The sequence below is a fragment of the Anomalospiza imberbis genome, chromosome 3 (genome assembly GCF_031753505.1).
Source record: "Anomalospiza imberbis isolate Cuckoo-Finch-1a 21T00152 chromosome 3, ASM3175350v1, whole genome shotgun sequence".
NCBI classification, from domain to species: Eukaryota; Metazoa; Chordata; class Aves; order Passeriformes; family Viduidae; genus Anomalospiza; species Anomalospiza imberbis.
In genome coordinates, this window is record NC_089683.1 from 24,263,120 (window position 1) to 24,287,088 (window position 23,969).

The 23,969-nt window shown below is 39.4% G+C and overlaps 1 protein-coding gene across 4 annotated transcripts in view; it reads left to right on the forward strand.

Annotated features, from left to right (window-relative positions):
* LRRC1 (leucine rich repeat containing 1) overlaps positions 1–23,969 on the forward strand; it is a 72,734-nt gene that overhangs the window by 26,700 nt on the left and 22,065 nt on the right. For all 4 annotated transcript variants that reach the window (XM_068183661.1, XM_068183658.1, XM_068183659.1 and 1 more), the window contains exons 3-5: positions 4,169–4,247; positions 7,414–7,503; positions 22,817–22,873. In XM_068183661.1, the coding sequence (XP_068039762.1) occupies positions 4,169–4,247; positions 7,414–7,503; positions 22,817–22,873 (226 nt within the window). The remainder of the gene's footprint in view (positions 1–4,168; positions 4,248–7,413; positions 7,504–22,816; positions 22,874–23,969) is intronic.

Here is a 23,969-nt window from a genome sequence, read left to right on the forward strand (position 1 = left end):
TACAGGGCTTGCTAAATTGTTAGCAAATACTTGTGCAAATTCTTAACAATAAACACATAAACATCTGAAGAGGTGTTTTGGATGGAGAAGGGGACACATGCCCTCTTGTATACATGACTGCTGAGCTTGATTTTGATCCACTGCTGCTGCCACAACTTCCTTTCTGCTGTCAGTGTATCTGTACTGTCACATGTCACAGGGCTTATGTTTGGTTTATGGCTTTATTATTAGCAGTGCTGCACAATCTGCATGCCAGAACATCTGGGGCATCATGTGAATGCAAAGCATTCATCAGAGTGTAGCATTAGAAGAATCCTAGATATTTAAGTAGGATTTGAGCTGGTTATCAAGCAGTGGCAAGAAAAGTATTCAACCTTACCGTTGCTGATATTGGCAGGTACATACATGTTAATGTCTGTAACAAAATTGAGTACTCAACACTAATGGTGAAAGGTTCTTAATTCATCAGGAGACACAAGGACTTCTTTATATATTTTAATATCCTCTGCTGCATTCCAGTTGGTTATGTCAGTGATTTTATTATGCACCATTATCTTCTCTGCTATAATTATCACTCAATATTTTGTGATATAGTAAAATATGCCTCTTCTTTTCTCTTCTGAATTCATTTATTCAATGCAATGTTGTACTAGTTTTCACACATAGTGATAAAGTATCTTGTGTTTTGCTTGAGTAATCTTTTTAAGATGCTTGGCAATGAAAATGAGTTACTTTTCAACCTTTTTGAATTCAGTAAATGTATAATGATCCTTGCTTCAGAGAGCTGCACTGAATTTTTGTCCATCCTTTTGTCCAGATAGGCAGAGGAGAGAAAAGAATAGTGAAAAAGAATCAAGCAAGGGAGAGAAAAATGCACATTACAAAATCAGAGAATGGGTAATACTGGAAAGGATCACAGTGGGTCATTGATCCAACCTCCCTGCTCAAGCAAGGATTATCCTAGACCACATTGCAGAGGATTGTTTCCAGCTGATTCTTGAATATTTCCAGGAAGAAGACTCCACAAGCTCTCTGGGCAATCTGTTTCAGTGCTTTGGTCACCTGCACAGAAAAGATGTTTTTCCTTGTAGTCAGGTGGAACTTCTTGTGCATCAGTTTCCATCTATTGCCTTTTGTCCTATTGCTTGGCACCACCAAGAAGAGCCTGGAAACATCCTCTTAACACCTTCCCTTCAGATACCAATAGACGTTGATGAGTTTCCCTCTCAGTTATCTCTTCTTGAGGTGAACAGGCCCAGGTTCCTCAGCCTTTCTTTGTAAGACAGGTGCTCCTATCCCTTAATCATCTTTGTTGCCCTCTGTTGGAGCTGTTTCAGGAGCTGCCTGTCTTACACTGGAGAGCCCAGAATGCGACACAACTCTCCAGGTGTGGATTCACAGCTCAGTGATTTCTCTGTCCACCTCACTGGCCATTCATTCATTCTGCACCTACTGAGTTTGCCTACAAGGTTATTGTGGAAGACAGTGTCAAAAGCCTTGCTAAAGTCCAAAGAGACAATATCCATTGCTCTCCCCTCATCCATCCAGATTCATCGTGGAAAGCAATAAATTTCATCAGCTGTGAATCGGTGCTGACTGTTCCTTATCACCTTCTTGTCATCTATTTGGAAGGACTGAGGTGAAGCTGGCAGGCCAGCAGTTCCTTGGGCCCTCCTTCTTGCTTTTTTTGTAGGCTGGGCTGACATTTGCTTTTGTCCAGTCCTCAGACACTTCTCTTCATCCCCATGACCTTCCAGAGATGATCATGAGTGGCCTGGCCATGGTGTCCACCAGTTCCTTCAGCACACGTGAACATGCACCAACAGGGCCTTTGCATGTGTGGAAGTCAAGTCTGCCTAGGTGCTCTCTAACACAATGCCTCTTGACCATGGAAAAATCTTCCTTCCAGTATTGCTTTACCCTGGTCTCCTGGGTCAGAAACTACGGGAAAAAAAAAAAAACTCACAAAAATAAAATTTCTCTTGTTTTTGCTGTGTCTGTTTGCATTTCTTATTGAAGAGTTTTGCTCATGTAGAGACTTTATAGTCTGGGAAAGCACATTTTATTTGCAGAACAGATTCAGTAATTTGCAAATGCATCCAAACTATAAGCAGTGCCTATACATATTATTGCAAATGGTATATTAATATATATTGGAGTAAATTTTTCCTTAGCTTGGATAATTGTTGGCTTTTACAGATAGTATCCAAGACTGTTATAACAGAAAAAGCATACCAAAATAGTTTTGCTGAGAAGGCATGTTTTCTAGGTTTTGTAGTACATCACACAGAAGTATAAGAGAAACTATTTCGGTATGGCAGTGAAACTATATTTTGGTGGAGGAAATCAGTAGCATGATTAGTTTTAGAAACTTCTGCATTGAGGATTTATCTTCTGCTTTATATGTTACATTTTTCTGTGTATATATATTTTTTCCCAAACAAATTAGGGTAGTTATTTTTACTTCAGCTTTACTTTTTGTTGTGTGCTTGCTGGTTTGTTTTTAATCATGAGAATGATTGTCATGCTAAAGCATGTATCTCTTTGTGAAAGGGTTGTGTGTGTACATAAATGCATCTTAAAGTTTGTGGATGCTGGCTTGGTTGCAAAGAAATAAATAATTCTCAGTCCTGAGAAGCTTTGAAATAGAGATGTCTTTTTCAGAACGTTTCCAGCTAATTCCCAGGGAAGAATAGCATGAAACTAGATAGTGGATGGCACCTTCTTTACTTGCTGTTGGTTAGCCAAGTTCAGTGTCAGTATTTGTTGTTGCTATAATGCAAGATAAAAGTTCCAGTGTCTATTTGACTAGATTTAGATGAGATTTTAGGAAGAAATTAACTGTTGTGAGGGTGATGAGGCACTGGAACAGGTTGCCCAGAGAAGCTGTGGATGCTCCATTCCTGGAAGTCTTCAAGGCCAGGTTGAATAGGAGACTTTGAGCAACTGGGTCCAGTGGAAGGTGTTCCTGCCCATGGCAAGGGGGTGGGACTAGGTGATGCTTTTGGTGCTTTCCAACTCAAACCATTCTGTGATTTTATTCTAAGTTTGGAAGCATTCAAAATAGATGCTTTTGGTGAGATTACCTGGCAAGAGATTAACCCGGTGAGCAGGTACTTTCCTCTTTTCCACCCTTCTTTCTCCATCACACCTCTTTTGGGGAGAAAATCTGAAGAAAATACATAGGTAGTCAATTTGGAGTTACTCAGCTAGGTGGGAAAAGAACTAATTTTCTTTTTTTTTTTTTCAATGTATTTAGATCATACGTGGCTGGTGAGGTCAGTGGAAATAGCCAAAAACTTTGAAACAGAAGTCTGACCTTTACTTAAAATTTTACTTTTTAAAAATTACTTTCAAAATCAATCATAAAGATTAATTTTGACATTCAAGGAAAGAAAATATTTGTTTAATTGTTGCTGGATCTCAGTGACAGTAAACAGGTACTTAATCAGAAGGCTCACAGCCTATTTGTGGATATTCAGTGTGCTGTATGAGTGCCTGAAGACAATTTTATTTCTAAGACATACTTGACTTGAGTAGATATATGTGCTGTATTGAGGTTCCTTGAAAAATCCCGCTTTTTTCGTGTACAAACATCTCTGTTTACTTCCTGGCAATCTGAAATAGTGTAGTAGCACTTACTTGTGACCTGTTGGTGTAAATATAATTTTCTAATTACTTGGCTATGGCGTAAGGGAGGATGTTTCTGCTCCATGAGTGTATGTTACATGTGGAGTGACTTGCACATTCTCTTCTTCCTTCCACTGTTTTCCTTTCCCATGTTCGTTCTTCCACTACAGAATGTGGGCACGTATTGATCAATTCACCAGAGGTTCAGATTATAATTGGCTCTTTAGGACAGCCCTAGCATATCGGTTGTCTGATTCTTTTGATGGGTAGAGTCTGATAAAGATCAGTTCAAGGACAGGTTAGTATTAGGAAGGTGAATGTGGAGCAGGAGGGGAAAATGGAGTGTGAAAAAGCACAAAGTGGGTCTGCTTCTATAGTTCTGTACTTGGACAGGGAGCAGTCTTGCATGTTGAAATGTCTTGAAAGATACCAAGATAACTCCTTGCAGTAGTGAGTTACTTACTGTCGTTAAGCAATAATTTCAATGCAGTTGCAGTACAGTTGCTGACAATTTTTTCCTTTTTTTTTTCTTCTGCAGATATTCCTGAAATACCAGAAAGCATCTCATTCTGCAGAGCACTACAGGTAGCAGATTTCAGTGGCAATCCACTGACTAGGTAACTTCACCTTCTTCTTAGTACATGATACACCAGAATCACAATCTTGCTGTAACAATTACAATTTTAAATAAGCTTTTAAAAATTGTGACCTAGACTCTGTGTAATATTGTCAACAGTGTTTGTCTCTGTCAGGGACTGCAGCAAAAATTCACATTTAAAAAGTGATGTGCATCTCTCTTTGGGTGGGGATTAAATTTGTTAGCCAACCAGAAAAATCTGATTTGGTAAATTTGATTGTCTATAAAATGATTTTCATTCCTTTTCTTAAATGCATAGGAAAACCATGTTCATACTTGGGAAAGACACAGCAATAGTTAGAGCAAATGAATTGGCACAAACCCAGGTGCCTGACAATTTGGAATAGACTTTAGATCAGCAGCTGCAGATAATGGCTTTTACTAATGATTAAAGCTTGGACTAGCATTTCATCACCCTCCCGTCAATTGGGACACAGTGACATGCAGCAACATGAGGCAGAAACACACTCTGTCGGTGACTGCTGTGTCTGCTGCCAGCCTGTGTTCTGGTGAGCTGAGGTTTGGAGGTTATGCACACTTTTAAAATGGAAGAGGAGTTTAGTTTACATTTCTCAGTTCAATTTGTTAAATAATTTGGAATTTATCTAATAAAGTGAGGGTGGAACTGGCAAAGAAGAGGTGATTTGCTAGTTAAAGCCTTTGAATACTATTTGGAGAACTATTTCTTAAACCAGCCGTTGCCACAGAGCTCCTTTGTGATGCTGAGCAAGTCACATAAGCCAGAGTGTTCACAGTGGGTGCTCACTGACCTGCTTTGCTTTGTACTGAGATGGCCAGATACTTGCAGGGTTAGCTGGCTGCCTGGGCTGCTGCAGTGCTAACAAACAGGAGTCTGTACGAGCTTAAGCCGCTCCAGTGGTTTTGCAAGACTGCTTCTCCCACGTGTACAGCTCAGATTCTTCAGAAGTGTGCTTTGAATATTGCCCATAGTGCCTCCTAAGTTCTCTGAAAGTCACATCACTGAGCATTAAAGGGACACTTGTGATCTTAATCCCCGTGGCTCTGTAGCTTATTTATCTAGTGAGGATAATAATACCACAAAAATCCAGCAAAGCAAACTGAGGCTGAACTGATGTTTAGATACACAAGTGGTGAGGGTCACTGAGCAGCTTTTTTCCAGGCATCAGTTGCAGTGTATAAAGCTCAGATCTGTGTCGTGGTATTGAAATCAAAAGTGTCAGTAGTAGTGTTCTAGTTATCCTCCTTCATTCATTCTATGTGCTCAGTGAGGCCTGAGGCCTGAGTAATGTGTTTCCTTAAACAATACCTGTAATGCACAGCTACGGCTTTATGGAATTCACAAAAGAGTTTTTCAGTGGTGTTGAAATAGATCTCATAACTCTGTGTTGATAATTTAAGGGAATTCTAAAAATTCTTGATAAGTGGCTCCAAAGCGTTTGCATGCCCTGGAAAACATCACTCCAAGCAGTTCAAGTTAGCAAGCACAGATCCCAGGAACTGTTTATGTATGGTTGCTAGGTATTTCTGTGATGAGATCCAGAATTTCAGTTTTTCCTATAATATAGCATGTAAGTTTTTGCGCTGATTTGCCCAGGCAAAGTGGAAAAGTCAGTTATTTTTGTGTAATATTCTGGAACATTTTTTTAGCCATTAATTCTTGTCCTTATTTCTCTAAGTTTAAAAGCCAGTTGGAGATCTTTGCAGTCAATGTCCTACCACTAATACAGTATGTTGCCTCATTGTCAAACTTAAATAACTGATGAAACTGTGCATGGCAGATCATTTTCCAGCTGTTTTCAGATTATTTCAGGTTTATATATTATTTATAGCATTAAAAAGCAGATGCATTTATTTATATTAATACACATGTAAAGATTTATTATAGGTATGGAAGTTCACTGCCTGCTGTAGAGAGAACAGAATAGTTCTAGTTGGAAGGGACCTACAGTAATTAGTGAGTCCACCTACCTGTTAACATCAGGGCTGAGCAAACGACAATCAAACTATTTAACTCCACTCTTAAACCTGTTAGAGTCTAAATGGTAATGAGAGTCTAAAAGCTCCCAGTGGAGCTTTTGAAGTTCCATTTTGAAGCTATTGAGCATCTTATGTTAATAAGGTCCAGAATATGAAGCAGTGCAGTACAGAATTGATCACATGAAAACTCCCTCTCGCCCCTCACTGTAATTTACCTTTTTCCTTCTCCCCATCCCCCCTGTGCAGAGTTGTATTTCCCTGTTGGTGTGTCTTCATTTGGCAAGTTGCCTGCAGATCATACCCTGTGCCTTGAGCTGGGTGATGGGGAGAGCAGGAACCAAACCAAAGCTGTAGAGCTTGATCTTAGGTTGCTTACTCTGGGGGTTGAGTAGAAGTTGAGTGGCTGGACCAGGGGCTTCTTCTTCTTTACCTAATTGCCCTCCTTACCTCATCCTGTCTCTTGTGCAACTGCAAACTGAGCTTCTTGGTATTGCCAGTGAGCAGCAAGTGGCACAGGAGCCCCTCAGTGTGAGGGAAAGGAGAGCCACACCTTGCAGAAGACCAGCTGGTTGATGGACCTAAAGGTTTTGGGAACTTTTGGAAGTGTTCTGCGTGTGGCTGCATTTTATAGTGTAAGAAGAGGGGGTTAACATGCTGTTGTGTTGTGAACCAGTAATTGTGAAATGCTGTAGCAGCAGAACATTGTCTTCATAGTGAACAACATGTTTCTTCAAAAAAAGCAGCAATAGAACAGCCTAGCAGCTAGTACAAAATGGCCATGCTATAAGTGTGTATGTAACTGGAGCCTGAATATGAATAAAATTTAATCATTTTACCATTGGTTATACAGGAAAATAATAGTAAAAAATTTGTGGTGGTTTTTTTTTTAAATGTGTTTGATTTTATTTTTCAGTTTTGTGAAAATGCTTAAAATGTTCTCAAGCCATATAGCATTTTGAAGTTGTAAATTGGGTGCAGGGAAAAGAGTGGTATATCACCTGTTTTTTGTCACAAAATAAACTTTAAAATCCCTAAATAATGGGTATTTTTTATGATCCTTAGAATTTTCTAGGAGTCATGCTAGAATCTGGGCTTTCCTCCCTCTGTGTGTATTTGCTAAATAAAGTCTTACTCACATGAAAGAGAGTACGTCTGGAAGTCCTTGATTTGCATTAATATCTCCATAGGTTGCCTGAAAGCTTTCCTGAATTGCAGAATCTGACATGTCTTTCAGTTAATGACATCTCTCTGCAAGCACTACCTGAAAACATTGGGAAGTAAGTTCTTTGCACTTTATTACTCTTTAAATTTATTTTTTTCTTTATTGTTGCACTTCTTGTATAAATCACTCACATAATTATATTTAATACAACTATAAAATTATTTACAGGTCTACCCTTATTTTTTCTATTCTTTCAAGTTGGAGGGATCTGTTTAAAAAAACCTAAAAAATGGCATTTTCACTTGCCATTAGCGTGTTAATGCAGAACCTATAGTGTGCATGTGTACAGTTAACTTTGTTCTTTAGGATTTAAAATAACTTTGAATTTTAGATGCAAAATTAATTTGGTGTTTTGTCATGCTGATCTGACCTTTTGCTTTCCTAAGTAGACCATTGATCCATTATTGTGAACATGTCAGATGGCTTGCAGCTTAGCTCAAAACCAGGCAATTGCTGGCACAGGAACAGATGGGTAAAAGCTGGCTGTGATCAGGATGGAAATTTAGAAGCTTCCTAACTAGCTGTGGGAGCAGTCTGCTTTTGAAAAAAACTTCAGTGGGAGCTGTGGAGGTGAAAACCCATAGAACAGCTCTTAAGATGAAATTTTATACTTTTTTAAGATGTTTGTTCAGTCTGGAAGGTAGATCAGTGTTGCAAGGAGAGACTTTCAAAGTGGAAACACGTGGAAAGTGAAGTGAACAATATTTATGTGCTTCCTTTTGACTGAAATAAACATCCACACTGGCAGATGGGAAATCTCTTTCCCCTTAATGGAGAGAAGGGTGTCTCTTCCAATTTGAAGGAGAAATAGTAGTTACATGTCTCCTCACTTAAATATGACTGCTGATTCAGCTCAAAGGCTCATCTAGCCTAGCTTCCTTCTGCCGTGTCCCTAAGTGGATGCCTAGTGAGGGTTTAGAAGAGCAATGTGTGTGTGTGTGTGATGACTCTTTTTTCCATCCCCTGGCTGTTTCTGGTTCAGAGGATTTCCTGAGCTTTGGATTTTGGTTTGTCTAACTGATAGGCCATAATGAATCTCTTTTGTGTACTTGTCCAGTTTCTCCTTGAGCATATGTAGACATCTTTAGTATTCTCTCCTGGCAAATAGCTGCACACAATTATTACCTATTTTACTGGTTTGTTGTTAGTTCAGTAAAATCCAGATGTTTCTAAACAGAGGAGTCCTGCAGAAAGGATCTTAATCATAAGAGCTCCTGCAATGTAGTCAAGTTCAGACTGGCATTACTTTAGCCACTTCCCATGGGTATGAAAGCTCTCAGCTGGCACCACACCAGCTGCAACAGAAGTGGAAAATATCTTTTGAAACCTCCCGCAAGCACTAACAGGTACAGATAGTGTGTGCCCAGTGACTGGGGCAGAGTCTTACCTAAAAATTGTATGGGCCAGGACTTTTGTGATATTCTTCCTTCACTGTAAAAGTTCACATAACTTTTCATGCAGCTTTTTCAGCACTGGCAGCTAAGAAAAGGCCTGTTCAGGCTTTGCATTTACTGGAAATCAAGGCAAAAAATTTGGGATCCTGCCTGATTCTGAAAATAAATACAAGAAACATGACAAGCACAATTCCCAAAAGCATGGTGTGGACTGCTGCTTTGCAGACAGTAGCTGCCGGAAGGTTGTTGGCTTCCGTGAGAGCTCACTGGCTGTGGTGGCTCTGGCTTCTTGATTGTTCTGCCTCTCATTTGGCAGTGAGAATGGTGGTAGCCTCTGTTTTGGAGCAGATGACTGGAAACAAGTACGGTTAAAATGGGGATACTAGAATTTGTAGTGATGTTGATATGTGGAGCTGTGCAAGAAGGAAAGGTAAAAATTTGCCTCAGACTGATCCTAAGCAGTTTCAGCATGAGCTCTTATAGAACAGAGCAATGCAACCCATCCTTTTTTAAAGTCAGTATCTCATCCTTGATACTGAAACTAAAAATCTGCTGTCCTCACTTGTGCCAGGAAGAGCCACAAGCTTGTCCTCATGGTCTTGGTGAGTTCTCCTGGAGGGATAGACTTTATTCAAGTCTGACAGGCCTGCTTTGCTCTGGGAAGTGTTCCCACATTAGCTGTTGTCACGGTTTGATGCTGGCGCAATGCCAGCGTCCCCATGAAAATGCACCTTCCGAAATAAAGGCTGTGAGATGCGATCAGGAACAGAGCAGAGCAGGCCCAAGCTTAATAACAAAGGGAAAAAAACTTTATTAAGTTACTACTAGTATAAAAGACACACACACTAAATCCAGGATGAAGACCCTCCAAAACACTCCTCCTTCCCCCACCCAATTTCCAACAAACCACAGTGAGAGACAACCTGGGATTCCTGATCAAGTTGCCAGCCTGCAGATAATCAATACTCAGTCCCTCAAAGGGAGAGAGGAGTCTCTCTTGCACCACAGACCCCCCAGGAAACACAATTGCCACCCTTGTGTTTCCATGTCACACATGGCAACTGCCCGGACAAAATCTGCCATGGTGACACTCTCCTTTCCATGTCACAGTGCTCTCACCACCGTGCATGGACAGACTGCTCATAGGGCTCCTTTAAGGATGCTTTGCCAAGGACCAAAAGAAACAACAGTTCAGCATCTCATCTTGGGACTACAGTCCCCCCCCATTTTCTTCCTCCCCTGGGGCCGAGGGTCTCAAGAACAGAGATCGCCTTCTTCCTGAAGACAGAGGGCATCACCACACCCTCCTCAGCTTTTCTCTGTTCACTCCATTTCTGTGCTTGCAGTCGCTGAAGCAGATCACTTGGCTCACCATTGCATCCCCCTAAAAATGCAGTCTCTGTTGCAGGAGAATTTGGTTCAGTCTATGGCTAACAAGAAAAGTCCAGCCACAAGCCACTCCATCATCTCCTCCCACCAAAAAAAAATTCCTTCTTCTAACATCTCAGATCCCAGACTGTCTCTCTTCTACTTCAAATTGAGGAGGAGTAATATTTTACAAAGCCTTCATTTCCCAGGAAAGGGTTAAAAGTCTCGGACTCCCCCGAAGGCTGAAATCTCTGCCCAGAACTCCAACTCCCTGGGCTGGGCACCTTCCCCCTGCTTCTCCTTCTTCTCTACTGCCAAATTCCAGGTGCCATCAGGCTCTCTGTCTCTTTCCCTCTGGTTGGTGGGGGGGACAAAGGCATCTCGTTTTCTCTCCACCCTTCCATCCACAGGAGCTGGCCCGGTTCCAGTCCCTTCACACCCTGGCCTACTTCTCCCAGGCAGCATGGCTTCTCCTCCCCCACCCAGCCCCATGGCTGGGCAGGGGAGCTCTGCACAGCACCCTGACCGGAACCAAAGAGAGCGAGCTCTTGGGAGTTGCTGCTTTTAACCCCCTGTGTTCTCAGAGGCATGTCCATGCCTTCAGTGGTCACTCCAAATGCCAATATCCAACCCTGACCACTGATTGGTTTGACCCAACTTCCTGAGAAAGTTCACTTCCATTTCAAACCATGACAGCTGTTTAGAATATGAATATTGTATTTTTACAAAACCACTTTAATTATTAGAAATGTTTATTATCAAGTTTATATTTAAAGAAGCAGAAACAGATATGTGGGGCTGTTGTTTTTGCCTTATCAGGTATTTGAAATAGGTGGAAATATGATGGGAAGTCACCAGGAAGCTTGGACTGAAAATGCATAGTTTCAAATTCAGAAGAATGATAATGTTGCATGAGGGAAACTCGTGGGGTGTTCACCCAAAATGTAACTGTTCCTGAAGTCTGTTGAGGAATGTCCAACAGAGAGATCCTATCTGATTCCAACTCGAAATTATTGGGAAGTCTTGTAGTGAACTGGAACTGCAGCCTGAAGTCCTTATGGATCACTTCTGACAGTGAATTTTACTGATTTTTTAGCATTAGATCTCCAAGTAAGATTTTTTTTTTTTCAGTCTGGCTACGAACAAGTACAACTGTCCTATTTTAGTTGGCAAAATTTTCATCATTTACTGCAAGTGAATTTAATGGTGCTGCCAATCACCTTGTATTTGGTAAAAGCAGTGAAATGCTCTATGGCTTTTGCAAAGGTAAAAACCACAAACTTGCACTTGTTGTTCCTTCCTTTGTTCTTTATCTGCTGGGACCCCTTTCCCCCAATGCTGGGAATTGAAAAGTAGTGCTAATTTTGTTTTTCTGGCTGAGCAGACTAAGTAAGTCTGTAAAAGGTGCTTGGATATGTATGCAAATGCCTTATTGGAGTTTGATTATGCTTTGGATAATAATGCATGTTGTTATTTGATGGAATAGGCTGGACCAATGTGCTCTATATGAGATCTGCCAAATAGTAAGCAAACAAATATATACTGGTAGTTATTCTACTATAGTTGGACTTGTTCAGGGAAAAAAATTGAAGTCCCTGTGTTTGCTGCAGGTCTTCTGGCCACTACAGTATGTGGAAACTTGGGGCAGTGCATCCTAATTGCTTACAGTCTTGTGGTGCTGTCTAGGAAACTGCCTAATACAGCCAGTGAAATCTCTTAACTCAACTTCATGTAGTACAGAGATCAGTATGTACTTAGTGTCTCTTTTTTTTTTTTTTCTTTTCGTTTTTTTAGCTAAAAAATACCTACTTATAATCTTGTGGTGATGGAAATTTGCCCTTAAATGGGGAAAGCAGCAAAAGCAATGGCAAATCTTTTACAAGCAGCAGTACTTTAATGTTAGTAAGTTCTTACTAATGGCAGATAATAGACCTGAATTGGCTTTCTGTGAAGCCTTAGTGGAAGTGTGTCTTCCTTGTGAATTCAGATCTCCAGTCTGTTTTTCCCATGGTCTGATGTATGCGTGCCAGAGTTCAGCTTCACTGTCCCAGGCCAGTGTCTGAACTTGTTCAAACTACTGATATATAGAGTTCATCAGTACTTTTATTTACTGTGCTGTTACGCATTCTTCTGCGCAGATATTTTATATTTTATTTTCCTTTGTATTGCCAAAAGGAGTATTTTTGAGTACTTTCAACTGTATGTTTGAAGAACATAGGCAAGGCTTTCCTTGAAACTTTCGTCTTTCCTCTTGCTTATGCATAGCCATGCTCTGAGTATGTCAACTTTTCTTACGCTGTGTGACCACTCAATCTGCTTTTCTGTGTGCTGTTTTTTCTTGCTGGATTAAACCTGCTTCTTTTAAGCTCATGTATTGTTTCAGGGCTTTCTAGAAAGATGTGTGATGAACACAGGACTGGATAACGGACTAGATGTCCTAATATTACCAGTGCTGCTTTTTCTGTTTCTCTGTGATTTGTGTTCTCTTAACTCGTGGTTTGGTTCCTGTCTGGAGTAAAACAGTGAATGCTAATGCATGGGAGATACTTAAGCTGATAATTAGGTGGGTGCAGTTTGGAGCAGGACTTGTCCTGTTGGCTAGTTGAACCATTTGGAGAAACAAGTTACACCATTTAAGCTGTGAGTAGGAGTGTCTTTTACAGCCTTTCTCAGTCTAATGAGAGCAAGTCTAATTTCCTTGCCTATTCTGCAGGGCTGTCTGTGTCTAGAGCTGCCCAACAAGCAGGCATAACCTGTTCCTCCCAGCGTGGGTAACATTTAGGAATTTCCCCTTGCTTCTAGGATTATTTTTCTTCAATACTTCCTTATTCACATAGCAGCCAAAACACAGGGCATGACTTTTTCTTGAAATTGAAAAATCAGAGTATTTGTACTTGTAAGGACATTTGAAAAAATTGGGATGTCTGTGAGGCTTCCTAGGGCATGTTTTATAATAATAGCATGAATATTCCAGCACCTCTCTTGTCCATATGTGTTCATTCTGTAGTGTTGGCTTCAGGCCACTGTAATATTGGCTTTTTACCAGTAAAGACTGATGATTTTAGAGATCTGCATAGTGGTCTTCTGGCTTAATGTCTAGAAAGAGAAGAGAGACTGTGTTAGCTCTGTGTGTTTATGAACTCTTTGTGGTTCTTAGGCTTGAATAAGATACAGGTACCTTCTTTGGAAAGCCTTTTATGTGTCTGTAATGTTTAATCTAGCATTGGACTCTCAGAACAGTGCCTCATGAGAAATTTGCCTTAGCTGAAAAAATAGTCTTTTCAGCATGAAATGCATATCTGAAAAAACAGTTATCTGTCACATTCTGTAAGGGTAGCAAAATCAACTAAATTCTTAAACAGCTGAAGCAAAGGGCAGAACTTCACTAGTGTGTTTTAAATTATGATTGAAGACCTGCTGCCCATTGGCACACCAGACACCTAACTCATACCCAGTTTTTAGCTTTCACCATTTTTTCAGCAGTCTTGTCTGTGCCTGGGAAAGATAAAGATTACCAGATTGCTTTTTTTTTTTTTTTTTTTTTTTTGATCTTAAGCTTTAAAGTAAAAGATTATTCATGACTTGCAGGTAGGGTATTTTGAAAGTTCCCTAGATGGCGGATGAAAAAAGCTTTCTTCTGCTATACACAATCTTTATTCCTCCCCTGAACTGAAAATACACAGATGGTCTCCTACTTGGACATGATTTCAAAATCCTGAGGATTCAACAAAAGATCACAGAAATATAATGATTTGTAGTATCCCCATCATTCACAGTTTCCCACTCCCCCCACTCCCTTTTTTTAAAGACAACTGCACAATCTGTGATACAAGAAAGTAGCATAGCTTTATTTTAGCTTCAGAAACTTTTGATGTGGGGAGGGGTGAATTTCTTTAGATGTGAAGGATATTCTGATGCTGATGACTGATGAGTCTGGTTTACCCCCAAGCTGCAAGCAGGCTGAATGGATCTGTGGAACGTTACTACTGAAAGGGAATTACCAGGTAAGCAGAGAAACTTTCCTCTTACATTTGCAGCTAGCAGGTAGAATGCTGAAATAGGCATTTCATTATGAAAGTGGACATAATGAAAAGAATAGAACAAATGTTGCTGTACTTTAGGAGCATTTTTTTGCAGAAAGCTTTGTTACAGGCATGCTTTTCAACAGTCATGGAACCGCAAGTACCCAGAGATTTCATGGTAGTCATTGAGGGTGATGGTTTTGCATATGTTTGTTTAATTCTAGAGGTTTTGAAGTTTTCAACAGCTTCTGAAACAGAATCTCTAATGTTGATCATGGAAGAAGTAGCTGGAGAATAGAAGATCTTCAAAAGCAAGGGTGACCTGCTCAATACAGATGGTCCAGAAGCAGATCAGAATGGCATACTAATCCTTAGAATGCGTTCCTGGGCCGGTCTGTGCCTGTGTTTTTCTTAGTGTATTGCCTGGATGTTTCAAGTGTAGATTATGCATCTGGTAGGATCACACAGAATGGAAAATGTTCTTAAAATTGTGTGGAACGAGACAATTTAATTCTCTTTTCAGGTTTAGCATAATAATGTCTCATTAACATAGTCTTACATGATACAACAGAAGTGATGGGGAAGCTTATCTCACAAATACGTAGAAGGAGGACTAGATGTAGGTGGTCTGGCTAAGCTGATATAAATAGTATTAAAAATTCCTACTGTGGCTGAACTGAATTTAGTATGGCGAGAAATATTTACAGAGTTTGAGTAGGTAGAGCATTCCGTGTTAATCACAGCTGGTTGGTAAATTACAAAACTGAATGTTAGGAACTCGGAAGTTTATTTCAGGAACACTAGCAATGTAATAGTGAATGCAGTGCCATCTGGCCTTCAAATAAGAGATGTTGCATCCTTTGTTACACAAGAAAAAGATATTTAACATATATTTAGCAGTATTTTTTAAAAATGAAATAATTCCATTTTTATTGAAGTCATTGAAGATTGATGTTGCATGAGTGGATGATATTTTAAAAACAAAAATTTTGTTGTAATAGTGGGCTGGCTTAGCCTTCTCAATCTATTTCAGTAGTCTTGATAAGCAAGTAAGACCAATTTAGACTATCTCTGTAACACATTTAGGGAATTCCTTGGCCATAAAATATAGAACTTTATTTTTAAAATTTGAATGTGACTTGTTCTACTGGCCATCTGTTGAGGCTTTCCCTCAGTTAGTGACTGATAACAATGCCTTTTTATCCTGTATTTACTTGTGGAAGATATGTATCTTTTTTATGAGCCAATTAATGGTATTGACAATTCAGTTCAAGTAACTGACTATGCAAATGCACTTTTCTCTGACTTTCAGTCAGAGAGCTCTTGCTGTTAATGTCCAGGATGGCAAAATCGTGAACACTTTTTTGGTCCCCATTTAAAATCAGTCTTTGGAAGTAGTATTTCCCCACCCTAATTTGTATCCAATTCTCCCAGCTCTGTAGAAATTACAAGTGTTAAGAACATAATCCTTAATTTCAGATATTGTTACAATAATTACTGCTAGTAATTATTGCTAGAAGTTCCACTTATCAAACTCTAGAAGTAGACAGCTAAGGAAAGCCTCATGCCTTTCCCCTGAATGTTACACATTTAAACTTGAGAGGAAAGAATAATGTTTAATTTAGATACAAGTTACATTAAGTTACTTTGCCTCCAAAAAGGAGGAGGAGGAGGAAAGCTTTCAAAGATATTTCTGGAAGAATGGTCTTTAATAATATTGGTGAGACAAAATAACAATTTCATCAGAACCAAATCTAGTTACTTTTGCTTTCTAGTTGCTTTTCCAGCTTCTCTGGTATTCAGAGGTAGAACCACAGGACTTCATGTATGTGAAGTTCAGTTTGTTTTGAAATAAGGAAGTGCCCTCAATTAGGAAATTAATACTTCCTGTAATATCTAGCTCATCTAAGAACGTTGGGTGTTCAGTACCTAAGAATTTGCATAAATCACTCCCCTATTGCATGGTGTGGGCAGAAAGTCTCTTTTTCAGTTCTATTAGATTAGTTTTACAAAAGTTAATCAGTGCTCTTTTTTATCATTGACATTGTAAAACAAGTTTCTGTGGGCAAAAAGTAACCAGCTAAGGCAGGACTGTTCTACTATTTGTAGGTTACCATGTAATGGATATGAATTCCAAGGTTCTTTCATGGTAACTTTGTCTAATGACATACCAGGACTATGCAGTAGTTGGAAGCATAATAAGCATGTAGTGTTGAACCTTACAAAAAAGGTGAGAAAAGTGCATGCCTGGAGCATGTAGAACACCAACTATGTGGTTATGTGTTAAGAGACACTTAGTAATTTCTGGAAGCATAATCCTTCCTTATGTGGCCAAAACTGCTTTTGTTGCATTGGAAATGTCATTACACCAAGAATCCACATGGAGCTGGTCGTTCAGACATCAGCATTGTAATCAATGCAGTGAAGATAGGTTGCTGGCAGGTGTAGTACCTGGGTGAAATAAGGCAGACTCAGAGAAGAACTGAAGTGGTAATTAACTCTGGAAATGGGTACATGCTATGGGAGCTCTTGAAACAATCCAGCCTAATTTGATAGAGTGGTTTGGGTTGGTTGGAAGGGATGTACAGAGATCATCTAATCCAGCCTTCTGTTGTGGGCAGAAACACCTTTCATTAGATGTGGTTGCTCAAAGTCCTGTTCTATCTGACTTTGGCTTCTAGGGAGGAGTCATCTGCAGTTTCTCTGGGTGTCCTGTTACAGTGTCTCACTGCCCTTGTAAAATTTCTTCTCCAGATGGAAAAATGCGAACTCTCTGAGCCTGTCCTCACAGGATAGGTGTTCCAGTCCTCTCCTCATTTTTGTGGCCCTGCTCTGGATCTGCTCCAGCAAGACTGTGCCTTGCCTGTGCTGGAGCCCCTGGAGCTGGATGCAGTGCTCCAGGTGGGGTCTCAGCAGTGCAGAATAGAATCACTTCCCTCGACCTGCTGGCCACACTGTTTTTTATGCAGACCAGGATGATGTGGTTGATGTAGCCTTGGGAGTTTGGACATTTGGTCTTTTCAGGGTCTGTGTACAGTTGAGGAAACAGTCAAGAGATGAGAAGAGAAAGGGGTTTTTTTTGGAAGTGACTTGGAACAGGAGCCTATCCCAAAGGTATATGCTGTACCTTCAAATACTTAGAGTCTGAGTAAGTGGTATTTTGAGAGCTGGCTAGTTATTGGTTAACTCTGTCATTTTCCTGGAGAATAAAAGCTGCCAAACATCAGGCTCTCAGTGCATTGTTGATCTGCAGCTGGAAGCCTTGTGGGATGGGAGTAGCTTACTAGGATCCTGTCACATGAGTGCATAGTCATCTAACTGGTGTGTCCTGGGGCAGGGTCGTACGTGTTACTGGTAGTTTTATATGGCCAGTGGGGATGAGCTGGAATATATTTAAATATGGCTAGTTTAATGCATTTTTATGCCCTTGTCAGAGTACCACAGTTACCTTATATCTTGGAAGACCCTTGAATAGACAGAAAAACCATGTTCCTTTTCTGCCCAAAAATGGACAGTAAATTGCCTAGTTTAGACTCCTTTCCTTCCCAATTTACTGTCTTGATGAATATTTCAGTGTATTGCTGTATCTAAGGCAGGGTATCTAAGTACCAGTAATCTTCAGATGCTGGCCCAGTGAACTGAAGTCCTTTGGAACTGATGCACTGGTCAAAATGTGGACTTAATCTCTCATTTCTGTGTGCTGCATCCTTGGGCTGTGTTGTGGAATCATTGCTGCTGCTACATCAAGAGTGTAATACCAGACCATATTCGGAATCTATACTGTGTTCTCACCATGCCTATCATTATCGTGCAGGACCTTATCTTATTCTGTAAAAATATGAGGGCTGTGCCCATTCTCCTGTCTTCCCCTTCTTTTTGCAGTTTTACAAATGTGAGGAAAAATGACATTTGGGGTTTTATATTCCCCTAACCAGCTGAAATTTGCTGGAAGGGGTGCAGATTGGGCCATGGATTTCTGTAGGTGCTTTAGATCATTATCTCTTCCAACTTTGCTTCCTTATTTCCCAAAGCTTGTACTCTTGTCTTGCTGGCTTAGCTGTGTGCTTTTCACATAAAGTGAAAAAGTGTAGCTTTTGTTAATCAAGAGAAGGGCATTGTTCAGTTTTTATTGACTGAGCATCTTCAGCTTTTATATCAATTCTTTTTTGTTATCTGTCTTTGTTTTATCCTAGCTTTTCTCACATTTCTCTTTCCACTTTTGTAATTTTAGCTTTTTTTTTTTCTTCCCAGAAATAGCATATGTTGTATCATGCTTCCCAGTGCCTCTCTCAGAAACTTTTGTTGGTCTCTGCCAAGGGTTTGGAGCTTCTAGTCTTTTTGCAGGGACTGTGATAGAAATGGGGTGTGTGTATTGTGTTGTCTGTTGTTACTCTTAACGCTGACTTTCTGTCCCCATGGATAGAGGAATATGCTGCAACTGTCCCTCAAGGTTAAAGTTCTAGGATAAACTCATAGCAGTTTTGTATTTTATAACTTTAAAAAACAAAGTACATTTAATATGTGCTGTACACTGAAAATGTAATTTCATCCAAAGTAACTACGGAACATTTTTTTTTTTTTTAACTTCAGTGATGTTTTTAACCTACTGCAATGAATCTTTGTTGTTTAGAGAATCATCTGTCTGTGAAAAGGTTTGTTTGTGGAACATGGTGGTGTGGATAATCTCATTGTAATCAATCCAAACTGACTTGCTCTGGAAGAAAAAGAACAACAGGCTTTGTTTCTGGTTTTAGCGGATGATTCTAGTCTACTCTTTGTTTTAGACTGCTACAGTTGATGAAGGAATATTTGTGGTATTCCCTATCTGTAGATTGTGTTGAATTGCACGTTTCTCTTTCAAAACCTGACAGGACTGATCAGAAAAGACACTTGCAGCATTTTTGTTTGCTGTGTTGCTATTAGTTTTGTTCTCAGTTATTGATTTCACATTCTCTTCATTTTTCTAGCTCACACGATGAATAACAATATCTACAGTTACTGTAGTTAGGGTGCTGAACAAGTGTATCTGGTTTATACTGAAACTGATATTTTTAGCCATGTTGTACCTTTAAATTCAACTTGGTTCCAGCCTTACCCCAGAAGTCATCTGGAATGCTGATATGGAAAACTTGTAATTATTTCAGTTAACTTCATCTTCTGCTTGGTTTGTCTGTTTCCTTGTGCACAGTAATTTCACAAACGTGCTCAGTGTTTGAGGTCTGTGTGGTAGCTTTTGTAGTGAGCATTATTACAATTATTAATGCTTTTTACAAACTATGGTGAAATAGTATCTTCTGATAGTGGTTTTTTTGTATGTTTCTTTTTTGTTGTTTTTTTTCCTCTTTTTGCTGTTGTTTTGTTTTTCTTTCTCCTTTAGAATATAAATTGTGCGTTTTCTGTTGGATTTTTTTGGAGGGAGTAAGGACTGTTTGTTGGAAAGCAGCCTGCAATGCTTTGTGGTGCGTTTGCATTTCTAAATGCAGTTGGTGAACAGATGCTGATGGATCTTTCTTTAGTCTGAGTAAATTAGATTGCTATTGCTTTGTGTTTTATGGTAACTTCCCATGACTGATTTTTCTCTACAAGATGGAGATTAGAATTAGGGGAAGAGTCTGAAATCAATAAGGAATGGCTTGCTTTAGTTCTTGTCAGGGACTTAAGAAATACTGGACTGACAGTGCACCTGTAAAATTAAGAGTGTAGGGAAAAAAGAAATTATTTCATTTAGTGTATTGTGAAAAACTGCTGTTTGTAGCTGAGAAGAGGAAGGATTGCAGTTTCTGGAGAGAGTGTTACTAAATCAGCAAAGATATTAGAAAAATAACAAGTCATGTAGACTTTTTCTTGCAAAAGACTTAAAATTGTATTTCTTAATAAAAATTAAAGTCAGAAAAATGTTAGTAAATACACAATTTGTTAAGAACCTGTTGGTAAATGTAAGAACGAGCTATACCTCTGCTTTTTAATGTATTGGAGATTAGTGCATCAGTGCATCAGCATGTCTTTCATACAATACTATTTTATATGATAGCTGTCACATTTTCAGTTGCAGCACATAGGTTTGCTGGGAGCCATTTGTGAAACTAGTCAAGATTTAAGAATAATAAATGGCAAATTTCCTTTCATTTTCTGACCTCTTTATGAAATGGATCCGTCTTAAACATAGTATTTCACTCTAATGATTCAGCTTTGCTGGTTTGAACTTCTTTGACTTGAGTATCTATATTGGTGGGAAGCTTAATTTTGCTTATTGGGGTCTGCTAATATTGGATTTGGACTCAAGACCTTGGAAGAAGTAGAAAGTATAAAGGAGTGTGGGGCAGTATCTTTTCTTTTGTTCCAGGGTGGAGTTAGGGTTTTGAGCATGCTGTGGGTGAGAATAGCTGTAGAATAAATAAAGCATTTCTCCCTCAGAAAGCTGTGTCCTTAGAGATGAAAACATAATCTGGCGCGTTGCTGACTCCCACAAGAAGAGAACCTAGGCTGGGACTGTGGTGGGCCACAGTCATTCTGCAAAGATGCTCACAAGGTACTCACAAGGCACAGCTGCCAGTGAATGCTCACAGTGCTGCAGCACAGCTGCCTTCCTTGCACCTTCTTGGCAGCTGTCCTGGCCCAGGTGTTTAAGGGGATTTATTCTGTTTTAGACTGGGTATCTGTGTTACTCTCCTTGATAGGTTATTATTAAGCAGGATCAGTTTCTTGAGCTGATTCACTGGCTTGCCCCAATCTAATGATATGATGAGGCTGAGGCTGGTTAAGATGGTGGTTCCCAAGTTCTTGCTGTTGAATATGCTTTTCTGACAAGGATTTCTGTTCAGCCACAGCCAAAGTAGTGTCTGAGGTAAGAAAAGAAATTAAGAGATTGCACCATTTTACTCCTCAATGCTTCAAGGTGTTGGGGAGGGAGATAAGTAGATGTGGGGTCGTGTAAACACAAGATTACAAGACAGCTTGGAGGTGTGCACATCCCTTTTGTATTCTCTTGATAAAAATGAATCATGGACCTCACCTAATATAAGCTTGAAGGGAAAGTGGAACATTCAAAGGAAGGTGGAAAGAGGTTTCTAGAAAACCTGTAAACATGAATGTAATGGCAGTCTGTGGGTGGCAATACCAGCAAGAGCAGACTCACATTCCTTTTGGAGAGAAGTGATTCTCATCATGCCTTCCCTCTCCCGCTCCACTTGTTTGGCTTCCTTGAGGATGTTGGATACCCTGTCCCATCTTGACTCGTGTTTTATAGTGTTAAAATTTGTATGTGTGAATATTCTCTTGTGTTGTTGGAGTGGCAGCTTGCTTATTTCTGTCAATGATTTTGAGTGGCAGTAGCAGAGTTATTCTCACTTATCTTTTAATTGAATTTGTATTAGACTTCTACTAAAGTATCTCTGCCTGTATGGTATATTTAAACTATACTTCTGGAAGGATACAGAACCCAGTGAGTAAGATATGCTTATTTTAAAAGTTGGAAAGGGCTGCTGAGACCGTAATCAAAGCTCCCGTGAGATTTCATTCACTGAATTTTTGAATGCAGTATGAAACAGGTGCATGAGATAAGGATTTATTTTTCAGACACCATCAAAAGTCAATCCATGAAAAACCTTCTTTCCCTTTTAACTAGTCATTACATCAATTCTGTTGCTTTTCTCTGCTTAGATAACTGTATAGAAGTTGCAGTGTGAAGATTTTTTTTTTTTTTTGAGGTTTAAGTTCTATTATCAGCTGTTTTTTTACTGGAGCTAACTAATTACTCTGTAATTTGGTAAGCTGGTATTGTTTGAGATGAGATTTTAATTTTATGTAGTCTGAATGCATGGACTTGTTTGTTTTTTTTCCCTAAAGTGTAAAATATAGAATTAACATATATTTCAAATTTCTTGGAATTCTTGTTTTTTATCTAGATTTTATTCAAGGCCTAGTACACTGTCCCCCTTCCCTGCACAGGAGGACAGAACATAATTCTGTTGTCGAAAATGTATTTGCAGTCACTATATCTGATTTTCATTTTTCCCTGGGATGGTGGAGGATTAGAGCAGATTATGGTGTTGGGATAATGTCTGACTCCTTGTGTTCCATTTAGTCATAAATAAACCCCTGAGAAATCAGAATGTTGCTATGGTGATGCTAGTGAAAGCCTGGGATATGGAGTGAGTGAGCCGCTTAGCAGCATAATGTCACTTAGAGTAATGAGCACGCTGTCATTAGGACAGTGATGGGTTTACCTGGTGCTCTCTCACTTTGGTAGCCCATGCCAGATTCTGAAGGCAAGTAAAAGCAGGTCAGATATATTACAGTATACTCTGTTTAGTAGCTTGCAGCTACAAACCTTTTAACAAATGGAAATCTGTGTTTTGTCTGTTTACTTTCTAGCTGTAATCTGCTGAAGTATCTACAGAGAAACAAGCAAAAACTTAGTCTTTCTATTCTGCCTTTTACAAGATGATCTGGTGTAATTAAAACAACAAAAAATCAGCTTATAGCCACTTGTTTTAAACTGTGTGAATGCACACTTTTCTTCATAGAATGTGGAATATAAAAAGATGGTATTAAAATGTGGGTTTTTTGGTTTTTTTTTTATTAGTCTTTATAACCTGGCTTCACTGGAACTGAGAGAAAATTTGCTGACATATTTACCTGAGTAAGTCACATTGCATGTGTTTCATTATAGTAACATAAAATGTTCTTATTCTTAAAATCTGCTAACATATGAAACTGAATGACAGCTAGAAAAAATATTCATAGCCAATTGATAACATGAGATACAGCCTTCTTTTAGCAACATCTACTTACATCCATTAGTTCTAGTTGTACTTGATTAGTAGCAGGAACCTGTAGTCTGCATGGATTGTCTTTGTTCTATAAAAAAAATACTCTGTATGACATACAGCATCACCAAAGACGTCCTGCATGCATTGGACAAGCCCATCTGCAGTGGGAGTGATGGTTTGGGTTGTTCTCATGGTGAAACTTTGTAGCTGTGAAAGTAGAGCAGTAAGAGCTCTGAGATTTTCACTCTAGACCCTTATAGCATTTAAATAAGTGTTTGTATTCAGGGCTGAGTAGCCAAAAGCTCCTAACACCTGGAGATGAAACCCTTGGTAGCAAACTAGGCCTACTGATGTCTGAAGTCTAGCTTAACCTTTTTCTCCAGAAATCACAGTGGGTTATCTAGATGTCTCTGTACTGTCTGTATTGTGGCAGAGGAATTGGTGGTATTTTGTTAGACTAATATGGTATGTTATACTTTGGGGATCCTTTTTGTCTGCCTGGAAGCAGCCTCTTCTTTCTCTAGTGAAGGAGCTTCCTTCCTTCCTTCACTAGCTGGTTGCTTCTTGCAAGAGTTTAGGTGTCTCCTGTTCTGCTTCTTTAGGTAATCTAATAGATACTGTAAAAGATTTAACTTTTTAAAATTAGATTTCTTCCCCAGTTGCTTTGGGGTAATTTTTTCCTGTCAATCTACCCAGTGCCTTGGTTGTGGCTGTTCATAGCAGTGAGCCACAAGACACGTCAATTCAGTGGTCAGAAGATAGGAATTGCTAACTAAGTTTGGCCATGCAGTATCAGTATGAAGCTATCAAAAATGTTGACAGTTTTATTGCTCCATGAAAATTCTGACTGTCAGTAATGTAGCTGACAATTCTCTCTGGTTTTCGTGCTACTGCATCTTTGGGGAAAGTAAGCAAGAGCTCTATGAGCCTGATTTTGAAAGGTGGCCCTCTCTTGTCTATTGCTTT